This window comes from Hyperoodon ampullatus (genome assembly GCF_949752795.1).
Source record: "Hyperoodon ampullatus genome assembly, chromosome: 13".
Classification (NCBI taxonomy): Eukaryota; Metazoa; Chordata; class Mammalia; order Artiodactyla; family Ziphiidae; genus Hyperoodon; species Hyperoodon ampullatus.
The window spans coordinates 52,267,299-52,292,815 of record NC_136926.1 but is presented as its reverse complement, the minus strand read 5'-3'; the positions used below and the strand labels follow the sequence as shown (position 1 = coordinate 52,292,815).

General features: G+C 41.1%; 1 protein-coding gene across 7 annotated transcripts in view; it reads right to left on the bottom strand.

Annotated features, from left to right (window-relative positions):
- FHOD3 (formin homology 2 domain containing 3) overlaps positions 1-25,517 on the bottom strand; it is a gene marked incomplete at its 5' end in the record, with an annotated part of 495,578 nt that overhangs the window by 99,435 nt on the left and 370,626 nt on the right. For 6 of the 7 annotated variants that reach the window (XM_079717563.1, XM_079717564.1, XM_079717565.1 and 3 more), the window contains 3 exons: positions 11,965-12,179; positions 17,887-17,937; positions 22,511-22,645. In XM_079717563.1, the coding sequence (XP_079573689.1) occupies positions 11,965-12,179; positions 17,887-17,937; positions 22,511-22,645 (401 nt within the window). The remainder of the gene's footprint in view (positions 1-11,964; positions 12,180-17,886; positions 17,938-22,510; positions 22,646-25,517) is intronic. The other variant, XM_079717569.1, reaches the window with a different exon arrangement.

Here is a 25,517-nt window from a genome sequence, read left to right as displayed (position 1 = left end):
GAAAAACCATATGGTCATCTCAATAGATGCAGAGAAAGGTTTTGACAATATTCAACATCCATTTATGACAAAAATCCTGCAGAAAGTAGACATAGAGTGAACTTTCCTCAAGATAATAAAGGCCATATATGACAAACCCACAGCAAACATCGTCCTCAATGGTGAAAAACTGAAAGCATTTCCTCTAAGATCAGGAAAAAGACAAGGTTGCCCACTCTCACCACTATTATTCAACATAGTTTTGGAAGTTTTAGCCACAGCAATCAGAGAAGAAAAGGAAGTAAAAGGAATCCAAATCACAAAAGAAGTAAAGCTGTCACTGTTTGCAGATGACATGATACTATACACAGAGAATCCTAAAGATGCTACCAGAAAACTACTAGAGCTAATCAATGAATTTGGTAAAGTAGCAGGATACAAAATTAATGCACAGAAATCTCTGGCACTCGTATACACTAATGATGAAAAATCTGAAAGTGACATCAAGAAAACACTCCCATTTACCATTGCAACAAAAAGAATAAAATATCTAGGAATAAACCTACCTAAGGAGACAAAAGACCTGTATGCAGAAAATTATAAGACACTGATGAAAGAAATTAAAGATGATACAAATAGATGGAGAGATATACCATGTTCTTGGGTTGGAAGAATCAATATTGTGAAAATGACTCTACTACCCAAAGCAATCTACAGATTCAATGCAATCCCTATCAAACTACCACTGGCACTTTTCACAGAACTAGAACAAAAAATTTCACCATGTGTATGGAAACACAAAAGACCCCGAATAGCCAAAGCAATCTTGAGAATGAAAAACGGAGCTGGAGGAATCAGGCTCCCTGACTTCAGACTATACTACAAAGCTACAGTAATCAAGATAGTATGGTACTGGCACAAAAACAGAAAGATAGATCAATGGAACAGGATAGAAAGCCCAGAGATAAACCCACGCACATATGGTCACCTTATCTTTGACAAAGGAGGCAGGAATGTACAGTGGAGAAAGGACAGCCTCTTCAATAAGTGGTGCTGGGAAAACTGGACAGCTACATGTAAAAGTATGAGATTAGAACACTCCCTAACACCATACACAAAAATAAGCTCAAAATGGATTAAGGACCTCAGTGTAAGGCCAGAAACTATCAAACTCTTAGAGGAAAACATAGGCAGAACACTCTATGACATAAATCACAGCAAGATCCTTTTTGACCCACTTCCTAGAGAAATGGAAATAAAAACAAAAATAAACAAATGGGACCTAATGAAACTTAAAAGCTTTTGCACAGCAAAGGAAACCATAAATAAGACCAAAAGACAACCCTCAGAATGGGAGAAAATATTTGCAAATGAAGCAACTGACAAAGGATTAATCTCCAAAATTTACAAGCAGGTCATGCAGCTCAATAACAAAAAAACAAACAACCCAATCCAAAAATGGGCAGAAGACCTAAATAGACATTTCTCCAAAGAAGACTGCCAACAAACACATGGAAGAATGCTCAGCATCATTAATCATTAGAGAAATGCAAATCAAAACTACAATGAGATATCATCTCACACTGGTCAGAATGGCCGTCATCAAAAAATCTAGAAACAATAAATGCTGGAGAGGGTGTGGAGAAAAGGGAATACTCTTGCACTGCTGGTGGGAATGTGAATTGGTACAGCCACTATGGAGAACAGTATGGAGGTTCCCTAAAAAACTAAGAATAGAACAACCATATGACCCAGCAATCCCACTACTGGGTATATACCTTGAGAAAACCATAATTCAAAAAAGTCATGTTACAAAATGTACACTGCAGCTCTATTTACAATAGCCAGGAGATGAAAACAACCTAAGCGTCCATCATTGGATGAATGGATAAAAAAAGATGTTGCACATATATACAATGGAATACTACTCTGCCATAAAAAGAAACGAAATTGAGTTATTTGTGTAGTAAAGTGGATGGACCTAGAGTCTGTCATACAGAGTGAAGTAAGTCAGAAAGAGAAAGACAAATACCGTATGCTAACACATATATATGGAATCTAAGAAAAAAGGAATGTCATGAAGAACCTAGGGGTAAGACAGGAATAAAGACACAGACCTACTAGAGAATGGACTTGAGGATGTGGGGAGCACGAAGGGTAAGCTGTGACAAAGTGAGAGAGTGGCATGGACATACATACACTACCAAACATAAAATAGATAGCTAGTGGGAAGCAGCCACATAGCACAGGGAGATCAGCTCGGTCCTTTGTGACCACCTAGAGGGGTGGGATAGGGAGGGTAGGAGGGAGGGAGATGGAAGAGGGAAGAGATATGGGAACATATGTATATGTATAACTGATTCACTTTGTTATAAAGCAGAAACTAACACACAATTGTAAAGCAATTATACTCCAATAAAGATGTTAAAAAAAAGAAAAGGACCTACAAAAACAAATGCAAAACAATTAAGAAAGTGGTCACAGGAACATACATATCAATAATTACTTTAATCATGAATGGATTAAATGCTCTAACCAAAAGACACAAGCTCGCTGAATGGATACATAAACAAGATCCATATATATGCTGTCTACAAGAGACCCACTTCAGACCTAGGGACACATACAGACTGAAAGTGAGGGGATGGAAAAAGATATTCCATGCAAATGGAAATCAAAAGAAAGCTGGAGTAGCAATACTCATAGCAGATAAAATAGACTTTAAAATAAAGAATTTGGGCTTCCCTGGTGGCGCAGTGGTTGAGAGTCCACCTGCCGATGCAGGGGACACGGGTTCGTGCTCCGGTCCGGGAAGATCCCACATGCCACGGAGCGGCTGGGCCTGTGAGCCATGGCCGCCGAGCCTGCGCGTCCAGAGCCTGTGCTCCGCAACGGGAGAGGCCACAACAGTGAGAGGCCCGCGTACCGCAAAAAATAAATAAATAAAGAAAGAAAGAAAGAAAGAAAGAAAGAAAGAATGTTACAAGAGACAAGGAAGGACACTACATAATGATCAAGGGTTCAATCCAAGAAGAGGATATAAAAATTATAAATATATATGCACCCAACATAGGAGCACCTCAATACATAAGGCAACTGCTAACATCTATAAAAGAGGAAATCGACAATAACACAATAATAGTGGGGGACTTTAACACCTCACTTACACAAAAGGACAGATCATCCAAAATGAAACTAAATAAGGAAAAAGAAGCTTTAAATGACACAGTAGACCAGATAGATTTAATTGATATTTATAGGATGTTCCATCCAAAAAGAGCAGATCACACTTTCTTCTCAATTGTGCATGGAACATTCTCCAGGTTAGATCACACCTTGGGTCACAAATCAAGCCTCAGTAAATTTAAGAAAATTAAAATCCTATCAAGCATCTTTTATGCCCACAACTCTATAAGATTAGAAATGAATTACAGGGGAAAAAAACATAAAAAACACAAACACATGGAGGTTAAACACCACATTACTAAATAACCAAGAGATCACTGAAGAAATCAAAGAGGAAATCAAAAAATACCTAGAGACAAATTACAATGAAAACATGACAATCTAAAACCTATGGGATTCAGCAAAAGCAGTTCTAAGAGGGAAGTTTATAGCTATACAAGCCTACCTCAGGAAACAAGAAAAATCCCAAATAAACAATCTAACCTTATACCTAAAGGAACTAGAGAAAGAAGAACAAACAAAACCCAAAGTTAGCAGAAGGAAAGAAATCATAAAGATCAGAGCAGAAATAAATGAAATAGAAACAAAGAAAACAATAGCAAAGATCAATAAAACTAAAAGCTGGTTCTTTGAGAAGATAAACAAAATTGATAAACTATTAGCAAGACATCAAGAAAAAGAGGGAGAGGACTGGACTGAAATCAATAAAATTAGAAATGAAAAAACAGAAGTTACAACAGACACCACAGAAATACAAAGCATCCTAAGAGACTACTACCAGCAATGCTATGCCAATAAAATGGACAACCTGGAAGAAATGGACAAATTCTTAGAAAGGTACAACCTTCCAAGACAGAAGCAGGAAGAAATAGAAAATACAAACAGACCAATCACAAGTAATGAAATTGAAACTGTGATTTAAAATCTTCCAACAAACAAAAGTCCAGGACCAGATGGCTTCACAGGTGAATTCTATCAAACATTTAGAGAAGAGCTAACACCTATCCTTCTCAAACTCTTCCAAAAAATTGCGGAGGAAGGAACACTCCAAAACTCATTCTATGAGGCCACCATCACCCCGATACCAAAACCAGACAAACATACTACAAAAAAAGAAAATTACAGACCAATATCACTGATGAATATAGATGCAAATATCCTCAACAAAATACTAGCAAACAGAATCCAACAACACATTAAAAGGACCATACACCATGATCAAGTGGGATTTATCCCAGGGATGCAAGGATTCTTCAATATATGCAAATCAATCAATGTGATACACCATACTAACAAATTAAAGAAGAAAAACCATATGATCACCTTAATAGATGCAGAAAAACTTTGATAAATTTCAACACCCATTTATGATAAAAACTCTCCATAAAGTGGGCATAGAGGGAACACTACCTCAACATAATAAAGGCCATATATGACAAACCCACAGCAAACATCATTCTCAATGGTGAAAAACTGAAAGCATTTCCTCTAAGATCAGGAACAAGACAAGGATGTCCACTCTCACCACTATTATTCAACATAGTGTTGGAAGTTTTAGCCACAGCAATCAGAGAAGAAAAAGAAATAAAAGGAATACATATTGGAAAAGAAGAAATAAAACTGTCACTGTTTGCAGATGACTTGATACTATACATAGAGAATCCTAAAGATGCCACCAGAAAACTACTGGAGCTAATCAATGAATTTGGTAAAGCTGCAGGATACAAAATTAATGTACAGAAATCTCTTGCATTCCTATACACTAATGGTGAAAAATCTGAAAGACAAATTAAGGAAACACTCCCATTTACCATTGCAACAAAAAATATAAAATACCTAGGAATCAACCTTCCTAGGGAGACAAAAGACTTGTATGCAGAAAACTATAAGACATGGATGAAAGAAATTAAAGATGATACCAACAGATGGAGACATATACCATGTTCTTGGATTGGAAGAATCAGTATTGTGAAAATGACTCTACTAGTCAAAGCAATCTACAGATTCAATGCAATCCCTATCAAATTACCAATGGCATTTTTTACAGAACTAGAACAAAAAATCTTAGAATTTGTATGGAGACACAAAAGACCCTGAAGAGCCAAAGCAGTCTTGAGGGAAAAAAACAGAGCTGGAGGAATCAGACTCCCTGACTTCAGACTACACTACAAAGCTTCAGTAATCAAGACAGTATGGTACTGGCACAAAAACAAAAACACAGATCAATGGAACAAGATAGGAAGTCCAGAGGTAAACCCATGCACCTATGGTCAACTAATCTATGACAAAGGACGCAAGGATATACAATGGAGAAAAGACAGTCTCTTCAATAAGTGGTGTTGGGAAAACTGGACAGCTACATGTAAAATAATGAAATTAGAACACTCCCTAACACCACACACAAAAATAAACTCAAAATGGATTAGAGACCTAAATGTAAGACCGGACACTATAATACTCTTAGAGGAAAACATAGGCAGAACATTCTATGACATAAAACACAGCAAGATCTTTTTTGATCTACCTCCTAGAGTAATGGAAATAAAAAGAAAAATAAACAAATGGGACCTAATGAAACTTTAAAGCTTTTGCACAGCAAAGGAAACCATAAACAAGATGAAAAGACAGCCCTCAGAATGGGAGAAAATATTTGCAAACGAATCAATGGACAAAGGATTAATCTCCAAAATATATAAACAGCTCATGCAGCTCAATATTAAAAAAACAAACAACCCAATCCAAAAATGGACAGAAGACCTAAATCGACATTTCTCCAAAGAAGTCATACAGATGGCCAAGAAGCACATGAAAAGCTGCTCAACATCACTAATTATTAGAGAAATGAAAATCAAAACTACAGTGAGGTGTCACCTCACACCAGTTAGAATGGGCTTCATCAGAAAATCTACAAACAACAAATGCTGGAGAGGGTGTGGAGAAAAGGGAACCCTCTTGCACTACTGGTGGGAATATAAACTGATACAGCCACTATGGAGAACAGTATGGAGGTTGCTTAAAAAACTAAAAATAGAATTACCATATGATCCAGCAATCCCACTACTGGGCATATATTCAGAGAAAACCACAATTCAAAAAGACACATGAGGGCTTCCCTGGTGGCGCAGTGGTTGAGAGTCCACCTGCCGATGCAGGGGACACGGGTTCGTGTCCCGGTCCGGGAAGATCCCACATGCTGCGGAGTGGCTGGGCCCGTGAGCCATGGCCGCTGAGCCTGCGCGTCCGGAGCCTGTGCTCCGCAACGGGAGAGGCCACAACGGTGAGAGGCCCGCGTACCGCAAAAAAAAAAAAAAAAATACTCTGGCAAAAAGACACATGCACCCCAATGTTCACTGCAGCACTATTTACAATAGCCAGGTCATGGAAGCAACCTTAATGCCCAACGACAGATGAATGGATAAAGAAGATATGGCACATATATACAATGGAATATTACTCAGCCATAAAAAGGAACAAAATTGGGTCATTTGTTGAGATGTGGATGGATCTAGAGACTGTCATACAGAGTGAAGTCAGTCAGAAAGAGAAAAACAAATATCGTATATTAACGCATATATGTGGAACCTAGAAAAATGGTACAGATGAACCGGTTTGCAGGGCAGAAATTGAGACACAGATGTAGAGAACAAACGTATGGACACCAAGGGGGGAAAGCGGCAGGGGTTGGGGGGGGTGGTGTGAGGAATTGGGCGATTGGGATTGACATGTATACACTGATATGTATAGAATTGATGACTAATAAGATCCTGCTGTATAAAAATATATAAAGTAAAATTTAAAAATTAAAAAAAAAAACAAAAAAGCTTTCCCAATGCCATTTTGTGCCTTATCTTTACTTAAGTATACTTCAGGGCTTCGCTGGTGGTGCAGTGGTTGAGAGTCCGCCTGCCGATGCAGGGGACGCGGGTTCGTGCCCCGGTCCGGGAAGATCTCACATGCCGGGGAGCGGCTGGGCCCGTGAGCCATGGCCACTGAGCCTGCGCGTCTGGAGCCTGTGCTCCGCAACGGGAGAGGCCACAACAGTGAGAGGCCCACGTACCGAAAAAAAAGTAAAAAAGTATACTTCAGTAAGATTTATACTTCGCTTTAAAAAAACTCAAGACTATTTAATGTTTTAAAATTTGGTATAAGAAAACACATTGCAGGCAACTGTCGTTCTCTGTAGGAGGAAAAAAGGGAAAGTTTTTGCCTTTTTCCATTTCTTAGAGACAGAGAAATGGCAAGCAGAAAAAACCCAATGATTCGTGAAGGGTCTCAAAAAAGTTCCACGGCAGGTTTTGCAGGCAGGGCCTTGGCCTTGGGTTGAGTTCCTAAGAGGTTCTGTCTCACTGACCAAATGGCGTTAAGTAGCAGCAGTCAGGTGAGTTATGGGGAGCTGGGGCGGCCCTGAGTCATAGAACCACAAGGAATCTAGTTTCCTGCCAATTAATGAAATACTAGACGGGAGGTGTCCAAAAGCTTTATGCAAGGGGACCAGCATGCATTAGGCTGATGAATGATGATATTCCATCGCTACCGTGCCCTTTGGAAATAGGATGCCAGACGTTTCTGATTTCTGCCATGTGGACTGGGTAACCTAGGAGAGTGTCTCTATACCTGAAGGAAACTGAAAACATGTTACACAATGAAGGTGACAAAGATGCTCAGTCAATGACTGGTAACAATGACAACAGCCATGATGATAAATGAAAATGATGAAAAATGATTAATCATTTAAATAAACTGATAACTATATGTCTGTATTTTATTTCCAGGTGTGAAGATCAGGAAGCTAGAGGAATTACCATATCTACCAGTACTTTAAATGTTTGGATCTGTGAGAGAAAATATTAGTATACCATGTCCATAATTTCTGTAAGTGCCTCCAGCTGAGTGCTGGTGAATAGGCCATGGCCATATAAGCCATATTTTATATCTTCAGGGCCAAAAAATGAGATATTTGGAAATATCTAGGAATTGATTACAGGTAGAAAAAATCCCTGTTGAACATATTTATCCTTGACATAAAATTAATAGAGCATGGTAAAAATTTTAAATGCATCTCTAACATATTATTTCTGTGTGCAAAATAGAGAGTATTGAGCTAAAAATAAGAAAAATAATCTAGCCATTATGTATGCTTTCATGGCTATATCAGTGAGTGAAAGCACCTTGTAAACTCTTGGCAGAAGCTTCCTTTTACTGGGAAATGGTCATTTCTCTCCATTTAGCCTCAGGAGGGACTCAGGTATGTAAGCCAGGGAGCCTGGAAAGAACACAGTTCTAGCCTCCACAGAAGTCAGTTCTACCTTGGGACACCCTGCAGGGACCATCTTCAACCTGGTTTTGAGATGACTGGTTTTCTCCACTTTGTTTCCACAATATAGGTTATCTAGATCTGACACCCACTGGCATGATAGGTTACCTTGCTGTATTGACATCACTGTGGGTCCAGAGATTATCATTATCTTTAATACTCAGAATAACCTCCTCAAGAGTCACATCGAAGAACTCCAGCCCAGTAAGAACACCGTGCCTTTTTCTCTAACTAGTGAGAATAACTTGTTTCCAGAGTCATCTATAAGTTTCTTAAAATAATAGGAAGTAAACTTATTATAGAAATTCTGATGGATACCACCAGGGCTCAGTAAAAATAAGGAAAGGGTAATTAAAGCAATGGATGAAGAGCGAGGCCCTTCCATGTTTATCAAAAATGGGGGCTAATTGTCTCGGTTAATTAGAGCACAGTGAAAATGAGAAGACATGTGTATGTTTGTTCATCACTTGGGCCTGATAGTTTCACATAAAGGAAAAATATTCAGACCATCATCACCAAGCTTAGGCCCCACTGGGACAAACGCCTGCTGTGAACCACAAGAGGGCCAGGTGAAAAAGAATTCAAGCACACGCTGACTTGATGGTGGGAGCAGTGGCATAATTTACACAAATGTTACAGCTGGGAAGGTTTGTGGCTGAAAGATCTCACTAGATGGCACATAATGCTACAGGTATTTTACCATTAGCCCTCCCCTCTTTGTAAATATATTTTGTAAGAGAAAAGGTAAAGAAAGCTTTAATGTTTCCATATCTTCTGCTATCAAAAGTTCTCCAGAATCCAAGTAAGCACTCACAAAGTGACCTTTAACCCTGACGTATATATAATTCAGGAACAAATACCTGCTTTCCCTTTTTTTAAAAAATAGATATAATTCTGAAACGTAGATCACAATTTTTACAGATACTGGGGAGAGGGTCAGCAAGGGGATGGCGTGGCATTCAGGCGAGCGCCACCACAAATGTCATGGCACCATGATGCCCTGATAAACGGCTTGACTGGAAGTCAAAGCAGTGGTTTTACTCTCAGCATGGCATCAACAAGATCTGAAGCACATCTTCCATCTATGCGAGCCTCAGTAAAACACGGATAATAGCATTTCCCCTACTTACTAAGATGCACCACAAGGTATTAAATAGTAGCATCTGGAAGGAAGGCACTGAGCATTACAAAAATGTGAGATGAATTATTAGCATACGACTCCACAAGGATAAAGAGTGAAAAAGGGAGTCAACCCCCGGCACGCTTGGACCACATGCCAGGTGTTTGGTGCAGGACAAACATCTGGATGTGTGATTATATTTTGTATTCTTCCTTCAGCTGTTAGAATATTCTAAATATTAGGGATCAGCAAAAAATTACTTTGAGCTTTGAAAATGGGACCTGGTGAAAAGTTTAGACTATTAAATGGGAGCTGGTAGAATGCTTTCAAGAATGATAACAAACCAGGCTGAGGAAAACCTTTCTGGCATATATACAGAAAGGCTTCTGTCGTAAGGGCAAAGGCTCCAAATCAGAAGGAAGCTTCCGCAGTTCTCTTTGACAGCATCCTCTTATAGCATTTCTTCTTCTACCCTTAGAATTTCCAGTTGTATACTTCAGTTATGTATTAGGACAAGGTGTCAGAATACTTTGCTGGTTCCAACTGATTTGGATGATAATGAGTTAACATATGATGGACAGCACTTCTAGATTCTACAAGAGCCACAGCTTCCCCCCTGCCCCCAAGGGAAAAGCAAACGTCAATGCTATTTTATTAATTTGTAATTATGTCTAAATTGAAGCCCAGTATTCCTTTTTCTGATGCAGATACCACTTATGGTGTGATTTCAGTCAAACATTTTCTTAGTCTCTATTAATCCCTTCTCTGTAAAGGAAAATGACATTTGCTATTTATCTCTCTGAAAGCATACTGAAATAACTTTATTTTCCCCAAATGCATATTATGTATACACAAAATAAGTATTTTCTGTGTTCTTACTGAAGTTTAAAATATTGTCTTTTTAATGGGATAGGATGGCCTCAAGTTTGACTATAACTGTACAAAATGCTTTGAGGAACTGTTTTTGCCACAAACATCAAGCAGATTAAAAATCTTGAGGACAAACAATATTTACAGATACTGACAATTCCTTCGCAGCTTGGGGCCATTCTGGATATCACAGTTTGGACAAAACCATTCTGTAAAGTGTTGCAGATACAACTCTTAGAGTTAAAAGTCCCAAGATTAAGTCCTGAGCCACAGCTTTGCAGGGGAATATTTTTTATATTGCCTCTGGAAATACCACAATTTAGATAGAGCAGTGATATCAGACAGAGTTGGGAGGCACATTGCTGTTACAGAGCAGTCTGTTTTCCTGATTCTCAGAGTCTTAATATTTTAAGACTGACATTACTCATTATGACTGAGCCATCTGCCGGGGACAATCTTCCATGGCTCAAAGACCAGGAGTGACTGGATGTGATGGGAAACTGGGGTGCGACCAGCCTGCTCAAGCAGATTGAGCCCTGAGGCTCAGCGAGCCAGCAAAGAATTGGACAGACAAGATTATTCCATTACATCCAGTTCTGCTGAGGTCATGGAGCCCTGCCTTGTTTAAATTAGACTTTACGCCATATTTAGTCAACCCTCATAGAGTTAAAAGTTTAGTGTCTCTGTTGTCTTCAGTTGGCTAAGTCTACATCAGGCTGCAAGCCATAACACTCAATTAAACCAAACAGTTCTGGCTGCAGAGTTAGTCAACACGCAGTGTTAGGTGCTTGTAGCCGAGAACCATCCTTCTTGATAATGTGAAAGAAAACGGACCCACAATTCGCAGAGCCATCAGGAAAACTGCTGATGCTCCAAGGCTGCAGTGTACAGTATTATTGTTTTTCTCCAGATAAGCTAAGACGAGAGGGACTTTCTCCAGGGAGAGCCTGTCTGACTGCACACAGGCATCTACATCCGCCCCACACCATGCGCCGATCATCTTTACGATATTCTATTTTTTTCTTCTTCAGTATTTAACTTCTATTTTCAAGAGGACTACATTTCTTTGCTCACTTTGATTAATTTTATCCTCTGTCAGTTTAACTTAAACCAGACCAATAATTCTTATGGGAGAAACATTTAAAAGGGGTCACTTTATCGGGCAGATCCAACAGATGAATAACATGCAAATTACAGAGTAATAAATTAATCTTAACTTATTACCCTGTGAATTAGGATTAAATGTCAAAGTAAGTCTTATTTTTGGCATTCTCCCTTTTCAATGATCACACGTTGCAATCTTTACAATAAATAATTTTGCTTTAGTAAGTGGCTCTGTAGACCCCTAGTTATTAGGGACAGCTCAGAAGCCCAAAGCCTCCCATTAGTTGCCTCTCAGTATGAGTTTGCATGTAGGAATGGTTACTGCTGCCCAGAAGAAGCCTGTCTGATGTTAATTAACTCATCAGTTCCCCTCTACTCTCCCTGCACTCACCTTGAGGCTGCTGAGCTGTTCCTGGGGAGGAAGATGATACCGTGAGAGCCTCTTGCGAGTCTAGAGATGAAGGGCAACGGCTCAGGGGGGCAGGTAAGGCAGGGGCTGCCGGTGAGGTCAGGTCCAAGGAGAGGTCAGCTCTGCCCCGGCTCACACTCCGGCTTCTCAGTTCCTTCTCATGCGCCTCAGCTGCCAACTGCTCCAAGTATTTGTATCTGAAAGTTAAATTCCAAAGGGTTTCCGTAAAAAGAAAGAGGAGCCCGTGGCTGATGCTTGTTTATGGATGAAACACCTGCAGAGTGAGCTGGTTTCCTGATGCACAGAGCACAGCGCAGGGCTGGCTGGAGGGCCTGTCTGCCAAAAACACCCAGCAAAGCCAAGATGCTAATGATTAAAAATCCTGCATCATTCATAACCAAACAAACAGGGGGAAGTGGCAACATCACAGTCTCCAGATACTAGATCACTGCTGCAGAATCCTATTTTGCTCTTTTAGGAAACATTTGTACCAGCAAGCAAAACAGCAATAATGACCATCAAAAAGCCCCAGCAGTGACAGCTGAAAACCACACTCCCTCAGAGCTCGCAGCTGTGAAATGCGAGGGTGCCTTGGTGCGGCAGAGAGGAACAATGCCCCAAAATACCAAAAGGTTGTTGGACGAAGCCCTCTCTGGATTTCTGAACCTGCTTCAATGCTAACAGCAATGTGGCTGGAATTCACTTTGTTCTCTCGGTGTCGACCATGGAAAGTTTTTTATATTCTAAAATATTTCTGAGTAGGACTCAGACATCCAATAGCTTGGACCTGACGTCACATATAGTTTATTCATCAAAGTCAGTTTAAAAGAACAAAGATACATCTGTTTTGCATTTCAGGCAGGCAGAACCCAGTAACTGTTTATTAAGACCAGCTACCAATCATCTTCCTCATAGTGTGCTTTATAGATCAGACCAAAATAACTTTGAAATATGTGCCTCTTCCAGATGTCTGCTAATTTTACCCATCATTATTTGTTCAGGAATAAATTTATGAACTCAGCTGTAGCAGGTTTCTGACTATCATACCCACCATGAAACTTTGAAACAGCTTATTCCAGACCCTCTCTCACATCCATCCAGGTTCACTGCTTCAGTTTCTTCCAATGGGCAAGCCCCCACCCCCAGACACTGCACACCACACTTTTACTTCAGCCTGATAAGAAAGGCAGAGTGCACAAGTAAAACCTTTCGAAAGAATGCATTTAAAAAGCACCCGTTTCTTTGTCCATCCTTCGGGGGGCATGGCCCCCCACATCTGTAGTCATCACCCCTTCTCTCTGCCAGTCCCAAGGCAGTCAGTCTGCCCTTCAGGACAGGCTTGCACACACGTCTCCCTCCGGGAGGCCTGCCTTGACCACCACAGCTGGAAGTGATCCTGGCCTTGCCTCTGAACTCATGTCGGATATGTAGTCCATTCAACTCAGATGGCATTTTACATTTACTGCCTGGCATATGTAGTCATCTTTTCCTGTGTGTAGGTCTGTTTTCAACAAGCAGATAATAGGATTTTTGAGACCAGGAAGATTACCATCCTTTGCATTACCTTTCCTTCGGCACTGTGCATTCGTTGGCCGACGGGAAGCAGGCGAAGTGTGCAGTGAGGGACCTGCCAAGCAGTAGCCTACCTGTACGTCTCCCTGCAGCCCAGGGCACCAGGGGGCAGAGCCAGCTGATTGCACTTTCCTGGGGAGTGAGTGTACTTTCATGGTGAATCTCTGATAAAACACATGGGACGGATCTGCATTTACAAACGTCTGTGTCACCCTTACCAGGTGAAGCTAGACCCAGAAAGAAAGCTTTAGAAACTCTGGACTTTCCTTGCCAACAGTGTCACCTCTCGAAAAGCACGAGAAGGACCAAAAGGAAGATATTTCTGAACTTGATTCAGACCGGCAAGGAAAAACCACCTGGCTGTGGAAGTGACAGGAAACGTGGAAGAAAGTGGTCTTGAGGGCAAGAGTCGGAGCCCATATTTTCAAAGGTCTGGGGGCAAACGGAAGGCCAGGAATGCTGCGAGCCCAGGAGGAGTTCCTGAGCACAGGTGTCCCCACATGGAGTCCAAGCCGTCTGCGACAGGAAGGAACAAAGTGCAAACCAAGGGGCCTGCCCATGTCCAGGAGATCGGAATCCTGGAGGAGGGAGACAGTGCCCTAACAAACTCAGAAGGGTCCAGGGAGAGAGGTAAGAAAGCCTCGCACAAAAGGCTTCAGGTCAGGAGGACAACCCATCACTAACCTCCATTCAGCTGGCCTGGCCCTGGACCTGGCCTCTCCATTCCCCTCCCTGTGGGCAGCCAAGCTAGCAGGTATGTAATGGCAGCCAAAGGGTTCACCCCATTTTCCAGGGGACCCCAGGGGTGGCTCATCCAGGTTCTGGGTAGATATGACTCAAAGACTACTCCTGTGCACCCCTCAGCTCACAGATGTCATCCTTGAGGATCCTTTAGACAGGGGGAGAGTCAGGGGTTTAATCTGAATCATTCTGAGGATGTTTACATGGTAAACAAAAATGGCAGGGGAAGGGCCAAGGGGCCTTATTAAATGGGTAGAAATTTTCAGTTCTATAGATAAAGAGTTCTGGAGGCTGGTTGCACAAATACGTGAATGTATTTACTGAATTATACACTTAAAAATGGTTAAAATAAAAAATTTTATGTTATGGGTATTTTTCCACAATTAAAAACTTTAAAAAATGGCAGGGGTGGGGAGGCCCAGGTGTCAAGAACCACTAAATCTTTCAGTGCTCCCCCGAGATGGGCCAGAGTGGGGAGGGTAAACGGGCGTGCACGGGGAAAGCCAGGCTACCCATGGCTCCAGGCATGGAGAGCTATCTCCCACAGAACCTGGGGAGGAAGCTGGACCTATATCCCGACCTTCCATTAGACAGTGACTCTCTAAGTGGTACTTGATCTAGGAGCCCGCCAGCCCATCTGATGACTGTCACATCTCTGGCTGCCTAGCAACACCACCCCCAACCCACAGACTCTGATGTAGCCTCCCAGGTACAAAGCACTGGGTTTTATATCCACAGACGACAGCCCCCCAAAAAGACTTTTTCACCTTTGCCACCCTTGTTGAAACAGTCTCGTTGTCCTGTCTCTGTCCATGTCTTTGTCTTTTCGTTATTTATTAAATATTCTGTTGTGTGCCTGTCATGTGCTAAAAACTGCAGTAGGCACTAGAGATTTAATAATACACAAGAAAAACCCCACCTTCTTGGCATTCATAGTTCAGGGGGAGGTACAGAAACAAACTTTGGCATGAGCTCAATACCCACCAGGGTTGCAGGTGGCAGGGCTGGTACTGCCATCAAGGAAACATATGATCACCTCTTTTCGCAGGGTCCAATAGAAACCCTGCTTGACTTTCAACTATACCGACTTACTAATGACTCTTCCTGCCACCCAACTACTCGGAAATTCTACCTTACATTAAATCAAAACCTGGCTCCCTCTAAGTTCTACTCTTTCCACAGACCGTGCTCAGAACCCTCCCTTACTGCTTCATGATCACTTTCATGCATAATTTCCCAAATCCTTGCCCAGTCCCAACTTCCCCCTTGCACTCTGTCCTCAGAACCTGTTTCCCATAAGGTACCTCCTCTCCATGTCCCGCTGTCTCCCTCAGACCACTCTCCACCCTGACCCCCACCCCACTCCAATAGTTCCCAGCCTGCATCTCATTCCTTACCACACCTAAAAAAGGATTATTCATGAATGTCAAGTCAATCAATACCAGAGAGATCCTCTCTTATAATACTTAAAAAAATTAGAAATAGACCTAACAGAAACTTACTCTGGGTCTGCACCATTATCAATAAAGCACTTTGCCTGAAATTATGGAATGAGATGACATGAAATGAAATTTTAAGATTAAAAATTAAATTCATTACCCCTCAAAATAGCAAAATGACATTTATCTTGTTACACTCGATGATACGAACCTCAAAAACCCTCTGCTGTGCCTCTTGCTGTCTTTTTGAGTCTTCGCATTAGGGGTGAGAGTCACGGGACCAAACAAACACGAAGAGTTAGAGTCCTCTTCCATGTCTCTTTCCACCTCTGATCTCCATTAGTTTTCCCATCCATTTCCAAATTCCATTATACTTGGAAATCTTATCTTTTCCTGGCTTCACAGGAACTCCCAACTGCTCTCCAACAGGGATGAAAGTATATCTCCCTCACTTCCATCTTTACCAGGTAATTCAAGCAGCCAACTAACCAGGAAAAGTGGCTGGTCAAATCAAAGGAAAATGCTTGGCTGCTTCCCCAAACCTCTGGGGAATCAGGGGTGGGCTGTAAGGAAGGAATCCCCCGTGGAGCCATGGAGAGCCCACTCCTGCACCAGCTAAGAACGCCCAGACAGATGGGTGGTGTGGGGCTGAGGACGGAGAGCAGAACAAGAAGGGAGAGAAGAGGAGTGGACAACTCCTCTGCATGAATTTTCCAGGTATAAGTGATGCTCTACTTTGGGGGAAAGAGCAGGAAATAATACTCGGAAAGAGGTAGTAGCCCTAAGTGATCTGGGAAAAATTCGAGGTCAGTCTGAATCAGCTCAGACCTTGACACAGCACCTGGTCATCTCTCCAGGAGCTTTGAGGACTTGGCTGTGCAGACATAACATGACAGTCAAGTTGTCCAAAAGTTCAAAAAAGTGCAGAATCTGGTGGGGAATCTAAAAAATAAAATTTGATTTCTTAAACATGGGTATACGTCATGTCCCCCAATGTCAAAAACAGGTACTAATTAGACAAAAAAAGTCTCTTTGTTTCTTTGCCAGCAACTTTCACTCTCAACTTGCTGGCCACAACTGATTACCAGGATGGCAATAATCTAACAGAATGCCGGAATTAAAGCAATGCCATGGTTTTGTTTATGAGGCTGACGTAAGCATCTAATTTTTAAATTGAACACAGGCAGTATCCACTCTTCCCTGCCTCAGACTGTCCTGATCTATTTAGCTGATGGTGTCTAAAAAAAATTAGCACAATTCCACTTTTTATTGGCATAATTCAGAGACTGTTAGGTTCCTGACTGGCTCTGGCATGAACTCAGCCTTTCAGTTCTCCATGCAGTAACCCCATCTGGTGGTGGAGGGAATAACTGCAGGCTGTACAATGCTAGGGGGTAAACTTGCCTTTTGCTGGTCTACTTCCAAAAACAATTTCCTGTGCTTATCTAAGTTTACCAGACACTGAATACATTAACTTGGCATGGTTTAATGGGATTCAAAGTATGTTGCTATTGAAATGAACATTGAAATGGTTTACAGCTTAAATATTTTAAAGCTGTTAGTTCCTTTGCTCATTTATTCGATACATCCTTCTTAAGTGACTGCTATGTGCAAGCCCTGTGGCGGGCACTGGGACACTAAGGAAAGCCAGGTATGGTTCCTGCCATCCAGGAACTGAGTACAGTTCAGTAGGAAGACAGGCAAATGATCAGGCGCCTCCATGGACAGTCTCAGGAGGGTGTGGCACCCCAGCCAGTGCATGGCATAGTGTGTGTGCTCAAAAATTTGTTGAAGAAATGCTGAACAAGTGACTTGGAAACACACAGGAGGGACACCTAACCCAGGCTCAGCAGTGGTGGTGCAAAGCATTTAAAATATATACCATATGCCAATATGCCAAACTAATATGTTTATTTGGTGAACAGTTTTGGAGGAACAGACACATATCTCACACCATGATGGCACTAAATAATAAATCTGTACTTTCTTGGAAAATTGAGATAACCAGGACACTCTATTCTTCAAAATGCCAGGTACCCAAGGTCTTAGGTGAAGCTATTATATTTTAATTAACACAGTCTCCTCTGCACGCTTGGTTGAGTGCAAAGTCACGTGCCATTTGGCTACAACGGGAAAGAAGAGATATACAAACCTTTCTTCTCTTGCTTGTCTTTGCTCTTCTCTTTTGTCTAAATATTCTCGGCTGATGGAAATATGCAGAAGAAACAAAATGGGGAAGGAAAAGAACAGAATTAGATGCTCATAAATTTGCCAAGAAATTATTAACAGAGTATATAATGAAAGCCCACTATCGTATCAGAAATGGAAAGTGGTTGTCATTGAATTTTTTTAAAAATAAATATAAAGGCTATACTTTAAGAGTACTAAATATAATGAGTTTTCTATAAAATCACAGGGATGAAAACATGGGATTACTGGATTCACTCAGAGACTTTGCTAATTACTCTTCAAAAAGAAGACTAAGTATATGAGGGGAGGGGAGATAAAAAACATTTTTAAAAGTTAAAACAATTTATAAATAAAATATGGCAATGACAAGCAAGCAATAGCTTTCAGAAGTGATTAACACACAATCAAGCTCTGGTAACTCCCCAACATTCATCTCAAGAATTAAATCTGAGTGGGCCCAAGTGTCTTGGCCATTTTGTGTTGCACTCTACAGTTTGCACATTCCTTCCAGGGCCCAGGATTCTTTCTCCGCATCCCTCACATTCTCTGTTTCTAAGCAGGGATCACTGGAAGCTCTTGCTTTGTGCAGTCTCTCTTGTCTTTATCCACAAGATGTCCAAATTTGTCTTATTTTAATGTTTGTTTTTCTGTTCTTACTGGAGAGGTTCCAACTTGAATCTAAGTTTAAGAATGTGTGGTCAGTCACTTCTCAGTTAACCATTTGTTTTCCTGGAGAATTCTGACATCACAGTTTTCTACCTCACAAGGTAGCTAAGTACTCCACCCCTCTGTGCACTGATAGCTGGATATAAAGGGGTAGTAAGTCAGAGCAACTAAAGCAGGTTAGGAGAGGGAGAAAAAGCAACAAAGACACAAATTTGTTATTATTTATAAACATCCATTCTCATCACTTACCACACTAGAAATAATATTTCCCATAACCCAGGAAACTTAAGATCATATTCGACAAAAATAACAACAGATAAGAATGCTTTACAAAGAAAAAAGCACAAGGATCATGACTAACTTAAATCAATGAAGCGGCTGATAAAGGATCAGCCATTTGGGTAATCCCAGGGACCACTCTATAAAGCTTTTCCTATATCCTTCTTTGAATTTCTTTTCATTCACATCCTCAGATTTTCAGAATGGAACTGAAGTCGTCATAATTAATAGTGCTCTGCAGTCTTTACTGATGATCAGCATTCCTTTCTGGACAAGGATTATTGTGCCAGGGTCTCTCTATGCTCTTAAATGACGAGATCCTTTTATGACCAAGAGGAAACAGTGAATAGCTATAAACGTGATCTCTGAAGATAGGTTGCCCGGGTCTAATTCTCACTCTGCCAACATGTGTGCTGAATATATATTACAATGCACTCTTGTCCTATTCTTCTGGGACTTCAAAGATATAAATACTAGATGGACTGTTTCACAGGTCCATGAGGCACTGTTCATTTTTTTCAATATTTTGTTTTGTCTTTCAGATTGGAGAATTTCTCTTGTTTTAACATCAAATTCACTGACTCTTTCTCCTCTCCTTTCTATTCTGCTGTTGAAACCATTCAATGAATTTTTTATTTTGGTTATTGTATTTTTCAGTTCTACAAGTATTTCCATTTAGTTCTTCTTTATATCTTCTATTTCTCTGCAGAGACTTTTCATTTGTTTCCAGAGTATTTGTCTTTATATCTTAGAACATGTTTATAATAACTGCTTTAAAGTCTTTGTCTGGTAATGACAACATCTATGTCCATTTGTGGTTAGCATATTTTGATTCTCTCTTCCTTTAAGATTTTTCCTGTTTTTCTATGACAAGTTGTTTTGGATTGCATTCTGTACATTTTAAGTATTTTGTAATGAGACTCTGGGTCTTACTTAAATTCTATGAAGAATCTTGATTGTTTTCTTTTAGCAGGCAATCAACTAAGTCAAGCTCAGCCAGCAAGTTCTGACTGCCTTCTGATATTGGTTCCAATATTAGCTCAGTTTTCAAATATTTTTAGTGCTATTCATATCAGGCCCTTATATGCACCACCCAGTGGCCAGTCTGGGACCTGAGTGTGTTCCACTTTGTACTTAGTTCTCAAAGCCTGTGGTATGCTGTTTAGGTCCTGAGCCACATGTGCACAAAACTAGAGATGATCTCAGGATTGCTCTCTTGATCTCTCTACTCTTTGTGACTTTCCCATCATTTTCTGGATTCCCTGGGTCTCCCTTCCTGGTCCTCTAGCCAGAAAGCTTGGGCTTTATTTTCCCTGCTCTGCTGCAGACTTTCTGTAATTCTATCTGCATATAGGGCAATGCAGCAGGAGGACACAGAGAGGAAAAAAAGTGCTCTTGCAGTCATGCTCTTCTGATTACAGGAAGGGTTCCCTCCCTCAGAGTTTTAGGCGCCTGCCTGGACACTGCTGCCATCACCGTGCTTCTGTAACAACATTACTTGGAGGCTGGGGTAGGAGATAAGAAAAAAATAAGAAAAAACAGGAGACTTCTCAACTCTCTGACACTCAGGAATTCCTTTTGTAGCTCCCCAGTCCAGAAAAAGAGGCCTTCTTTTACAGCTCTTTCAGTTCACACTTGGTATGTGATTCTGAGTTTTGGAGTGCTGTTGAGTACATGCCATGTGATACTGGAGGGAAAAAATGGTAAACTCTCACTGGTGTGGTGGAGCTTTGAATGCTAGTCTCCATCCCCAATTCAATGCTAGTCTCCATCCCCAATTCACCTGCTCCCTTTTATATTTCAGAGTTCTCAGAGCTCCATGCTTTAAATCTGTCCATGATTTATGGTTGCACTGAGTGATGTGGTAGAAGAGACAGGAGGGAGTGTGCTGATTCCATCTTTCCCAGAACTGGTACCCTGTTTTAAGAGGTTTTCAATCAAAATCTTTAGATGAGTAAGCTAATCTCTGAATTTTCCATGTGTTTCAGTCAGATTCTCTGCTGCTATTTGGTGGTGAAATATGTGAATCTTTCAGAAGGCACTGAATCAGGAAGCATTTAACCTGTTCCAGTGGTTTTACAAATCGGTCTTTCCAAAAGTGACAACTTCCAGAGCTGCCTCATGAGAAATGGTGCATACAGGTCTGGTCTTTCCATATATCATTTGGTAGAAATCTGACAGCTCAAGGTATACCACATAATTATGGTATGAGAATGATGTTGGTTTACTTCATGCAGCCCATTAGCCCTATCTTACAAAAGCCAGGATTAGTGTTTCACCCACAGACTTGGGATACTTCTTTTCATATAGTAGTGAGTTACGGTCAAGGCAAGTTCACAACTCTGCTCGTGTTTTGGTCATTTCTACAATTATACATACTCTTCCTGGCTGCTGGGAAAAAAACATTATTGAACTTGTAAATCCTCATTGACAATGCTTTACAGTCTTTGTAGATTTCACTGGGAGTAATCGATCGGTATTCCGATCGAAATCGAAGGAAAAAGGAAGTGGACATGGGAGAGAAATAAAAAAAAGAAAGAGTGTGGAAGCTATGGGAGAGGTGAATGGGAAGATGAAGGAGGGGGAAGGAAGGAGATGGGGAAGGCAAGAGGGAAGTAGGGGAAAGATAAAGGGGACAAAAGAATAGTAGAAGGTATGAAATGTGTAAGAAAAGTGTCTGGCGTTTTATAAAGCACTGCCCAACTTGAACCCAGGCGAAGGGAGTGTTAGGAGGTTGACCGGGAGGATGGGGGCAATGGGGACAGCTGATCTGGCTGAAGGCGAAAAGGTGTGATGCTGGACTCAGCAGGGCAGACAGGCCAAGACATGGAAGCTGGAGTGGGCCACACCAAAGAACACATCCTTGGAGCTGGACAGAGACCAAAGAGATTAGGGGGACAATGGGCTGGGAGTAATCAGCACAATGCCTCTTTCTCCCGTATAGAAGGAAAAATTATTGCTTAAAATATATGAAATATTACTACAGGAAGTAAGAAACAAACCAGAAAGTGGGAAAAGCATCTTCTTTTAGGCGTCCAATAGAATATGAATAAAACAGAGTAGCTTCAGGGGAAAATGGCTAATTAAGACGATTAGGTTCTCTGCCTTCAGGAAGGCCTGGATAAAACCATTTTAGATAACGAAGGATCCAAGAACACACAAGTCCTTAATTGTATTTGGCTGGCTGGCTGTGCTTCCTGCCATAGGTTAAAGGAAGACAGGCCAGGGTTTCTCTGGTGGCGCAGTGGTTGAGAGTCCGCCTGCCAATGCAGGGGATATGGGTTCGTGCCTCGGTCCGGGAAGATCCCACATGCCGTGGAGCGGCTGGGCCCGTGAGCCATGGCCGCTGGGCCTGCGCGTTGGGAGCCTGCGCTCCACAGCGGGAGAGGCCACAACAGTGAGAGGCCCGCATACCACAAAAAAAAAAAAAAAAAAAAAAAAAAAAAAGGAAGACAGGCCATAACAAACCAGATGGAGCCTGTTTCAGGCATCGTCTTGCTCTTCCCTGAAAACAGAGACAGCATCGGAAGCAAGCATATTAATTCCTAACCCTTTAACCCCAGTATTAACCATATGCAATGGTGAAGGCATGTGATTTAATTTCCAGTTCATTCTTTAAAAAATCTTAAAATCCGTCTTACCTGAATTTGTTTCTTTCCTCCCGTTCTATTCTCTGCAACCTTTCTTCTCTCTCCTGTCGCCGCCTCTCTCTTTCTGCTGCCAAGGACTCTTGGTGCTGCCTAAAGGATGACGTGAGAAGACCACTCAGTGATGACCTAAAGATACAATGAGTTAATGTTTGATTGGCTTGTCCAGTGATTAAAAGTACTAATGCAGGAATCAGTCCGTCCTTGGTTAGAACTGAGGTTCTGCTAGTACCTAGGTAATACATGGGGAAAATTACTGAGTGTCTCAGGTCTTCTGTTTCAAGATCTTCATCTGTAAATGGAGGTAAATAACCTGCTTCATGTGCTCAGAGGACAGAAAAGCAATAATTTATATAAAATACTAAGCAACATGCTTGGCTATTATTACCGATAGGTATTCCAGGAATATACTTAAAATATATACACATATTCTCTCTCTCTACACACACACACACACACACACACACACACACACACACACATTTTAAAACTGGTCTATGATAAGACTTTGATGAGCTGGAATCAACATTCAATCTAAAACTGTTTTCTATTTTACATGTACTTAAAAATATTTTTCTATACACCAGTTTCTCAATATACCTCCCAAAATAGTTATGTCATCTTAAAACAAGATGTTGGGATGACAGATAAGGAGAAAAAGACAGCAATGGTCTGAAATCTGAACGCAATTAAGGAAATTTCATTCCATGTCAAGAAGCATCCATGAAAATGCAGCTTATTCAGAGGGCGGCACTTGACTCTGGTAATACCACACAAACAATCTGGACTGTTCACTGAAGATGCTGTGACAGGGAAGGTCAGCTGTGTGACGGCCTCAGTGAAGAATCACAGGAAATGTTAAGTCAGGAGAATGGGTAGGAGAAGGCAAAATTAGATAACTACATGGAAAATAAAGAAGAGGGTTAGCTGGGAAGAAGAGTCTGTTGGACCCCTGGGGAATAATAAACATAGTCTGTTACAGACAATTGGCCCTTCATTTACTGAGGGAAAAAAAAAAAACCTTCTAAACTAAGACACAAATATTTCTAATATATAGCTTGGGTAATAGCCTACTTGAATTTGATGAAAATATACCTGTCTGGTGGGGAACATAAGGTACCCCCAGGAGAAAGATGTGACTCTTGCATCACACACATTCTGCCGTAAGTCACACAGCTGCTTTCCCTAGAAAAGGTGAGTCACCTCTGGATATCAATCAGAGGTGGGAGGAGAAGTAGAGGGAAGAAACCACCATCTGCAGTAGCTACAGGGAGGGAGTAACCAAATCCTATGTAAGCAGCTTTTGGCAGGAAACAGCTCTCTGCAGGAGAGAGCTCCTTTTGTCTTGTCACTTTAGCAAAGCTATATTATAACTAACCTTAAACCAGGCGCCCCCATGCCCTACTCATCTCCGGCCCAAGCATACATTTTAAACCTTTTGATCACACAATACCTTGCTTAACCTGTTGGTTCTTTCCTTAGATCAAAGAAGTAAAAATGAAGAATAAGTAATTAACAGATGACTAAATCTTTTCCCCAGCTTCCCTGTCAGTAATCCTATGAACAAACTGTGAGAACAAGATAGCATCTAAAGAAAGATTATAAGGAGATGACAAGCCTGCATGCAATGGGAGATGGCAATGAAGCTGACCCCCTATCTCAATGATTAATTGAGATTACTCCCCCTTTTTCTCTTTAAAAATGTTCATGGCTGAGCAAAATCTTTGGAGTTGGTTTTGGGACATGAGTCCACCTTCTCCCCAGGATGCCAGTTTTCTGATTAAAGCAACCTTTCTGTTTCTACCAGCACTTGAATCTTTTCTTTTTAATTTTAATTTTACTTTTTTTTTTTTTTTTTTTTTTTTTTTTTTTTTTTTTTTTGCGGTTAGGCGGGCCTCTCACTGTTGTGGCCTCTCCCCTTGCGGAGCACAGGCTCCGGAGCACAGGCTCAGTGGCCATGGCTCACGGGCCCAGCCGCTCTGCGGCATGTGGGATCCTCCCAGACCGGGGCACGAACCCGTGTCCCCTGCATCGGCAGGCGGACTCTCAACCACTGCGCCACCAGGGAAGCCCCTAATTTTACTTTTTAAAATTAATTTTTATTGGAGTATAGTTGCTTTACAATGCTATGTTAGTTTCTGCTGTACAGCAAAGTGAATCAGCTATACATATACATATACCCCCTCTTTTTTGGATTTCCTTCCCATTTAGGTCACCACAGAGCAATGAGTAGAGTTCCCTGTGCTACACAGCAGGTTCTCATTAATTATCTATTTTATACATAGTAATGTACATATGTCAATCCCAATCTCCCAATTCATCCCACCTCCCCCTTCCCCCTCCCCCCACCCAGTATCCATACATCTGTTCTCTACATTTGTGTCTCTGTTTCTGCTTTGCAAGTAAGTTCATGTGTATCATTTTTCTAGATTCTACATATAAGCGGTATTATACGATATTTGTTTTTCTCTTTCTGACTTACTTCACTTTATATGACAGGCTCTAGGTCCATCCACATTTCTGAAAATTGCACAATTTCGTTCCTTTTATGGCTGAGTACTATTGCATTGTATATATGTACCACATCTTCTTTATCCACTCTTCTATGGATGGTCATTTAGGTTGTTTCCATGTCCTGGCTATTGTAAATAGTGCTGCAATGAACATTGGGGTACATGTACCTTTTTGAATTATGGTTTTCTCCAGATATATGCCCAGTGGTGGGATTGTTGGGTCACATGGTAGTTCTATTTTTAGGTTTTTAAGGAACCTGCATACTGTTATCCACAGTGGCTGTATCAATTTATATTCCCATCAACAGTGGAAGAGGGTTCCCTTTTCTCCACACCCTCTCCAGCATTTATTGTTTATAGATTTTTTGATGATGGCCATTCTGACTGGTGTGAGGTGATACCTCATTGTAGTTATAATTTGCATTTCTCTAATGATTAGTGATGTTGAGCATCTTTTCATGTATTTGTTGGCCATCTGTATCTCTTCT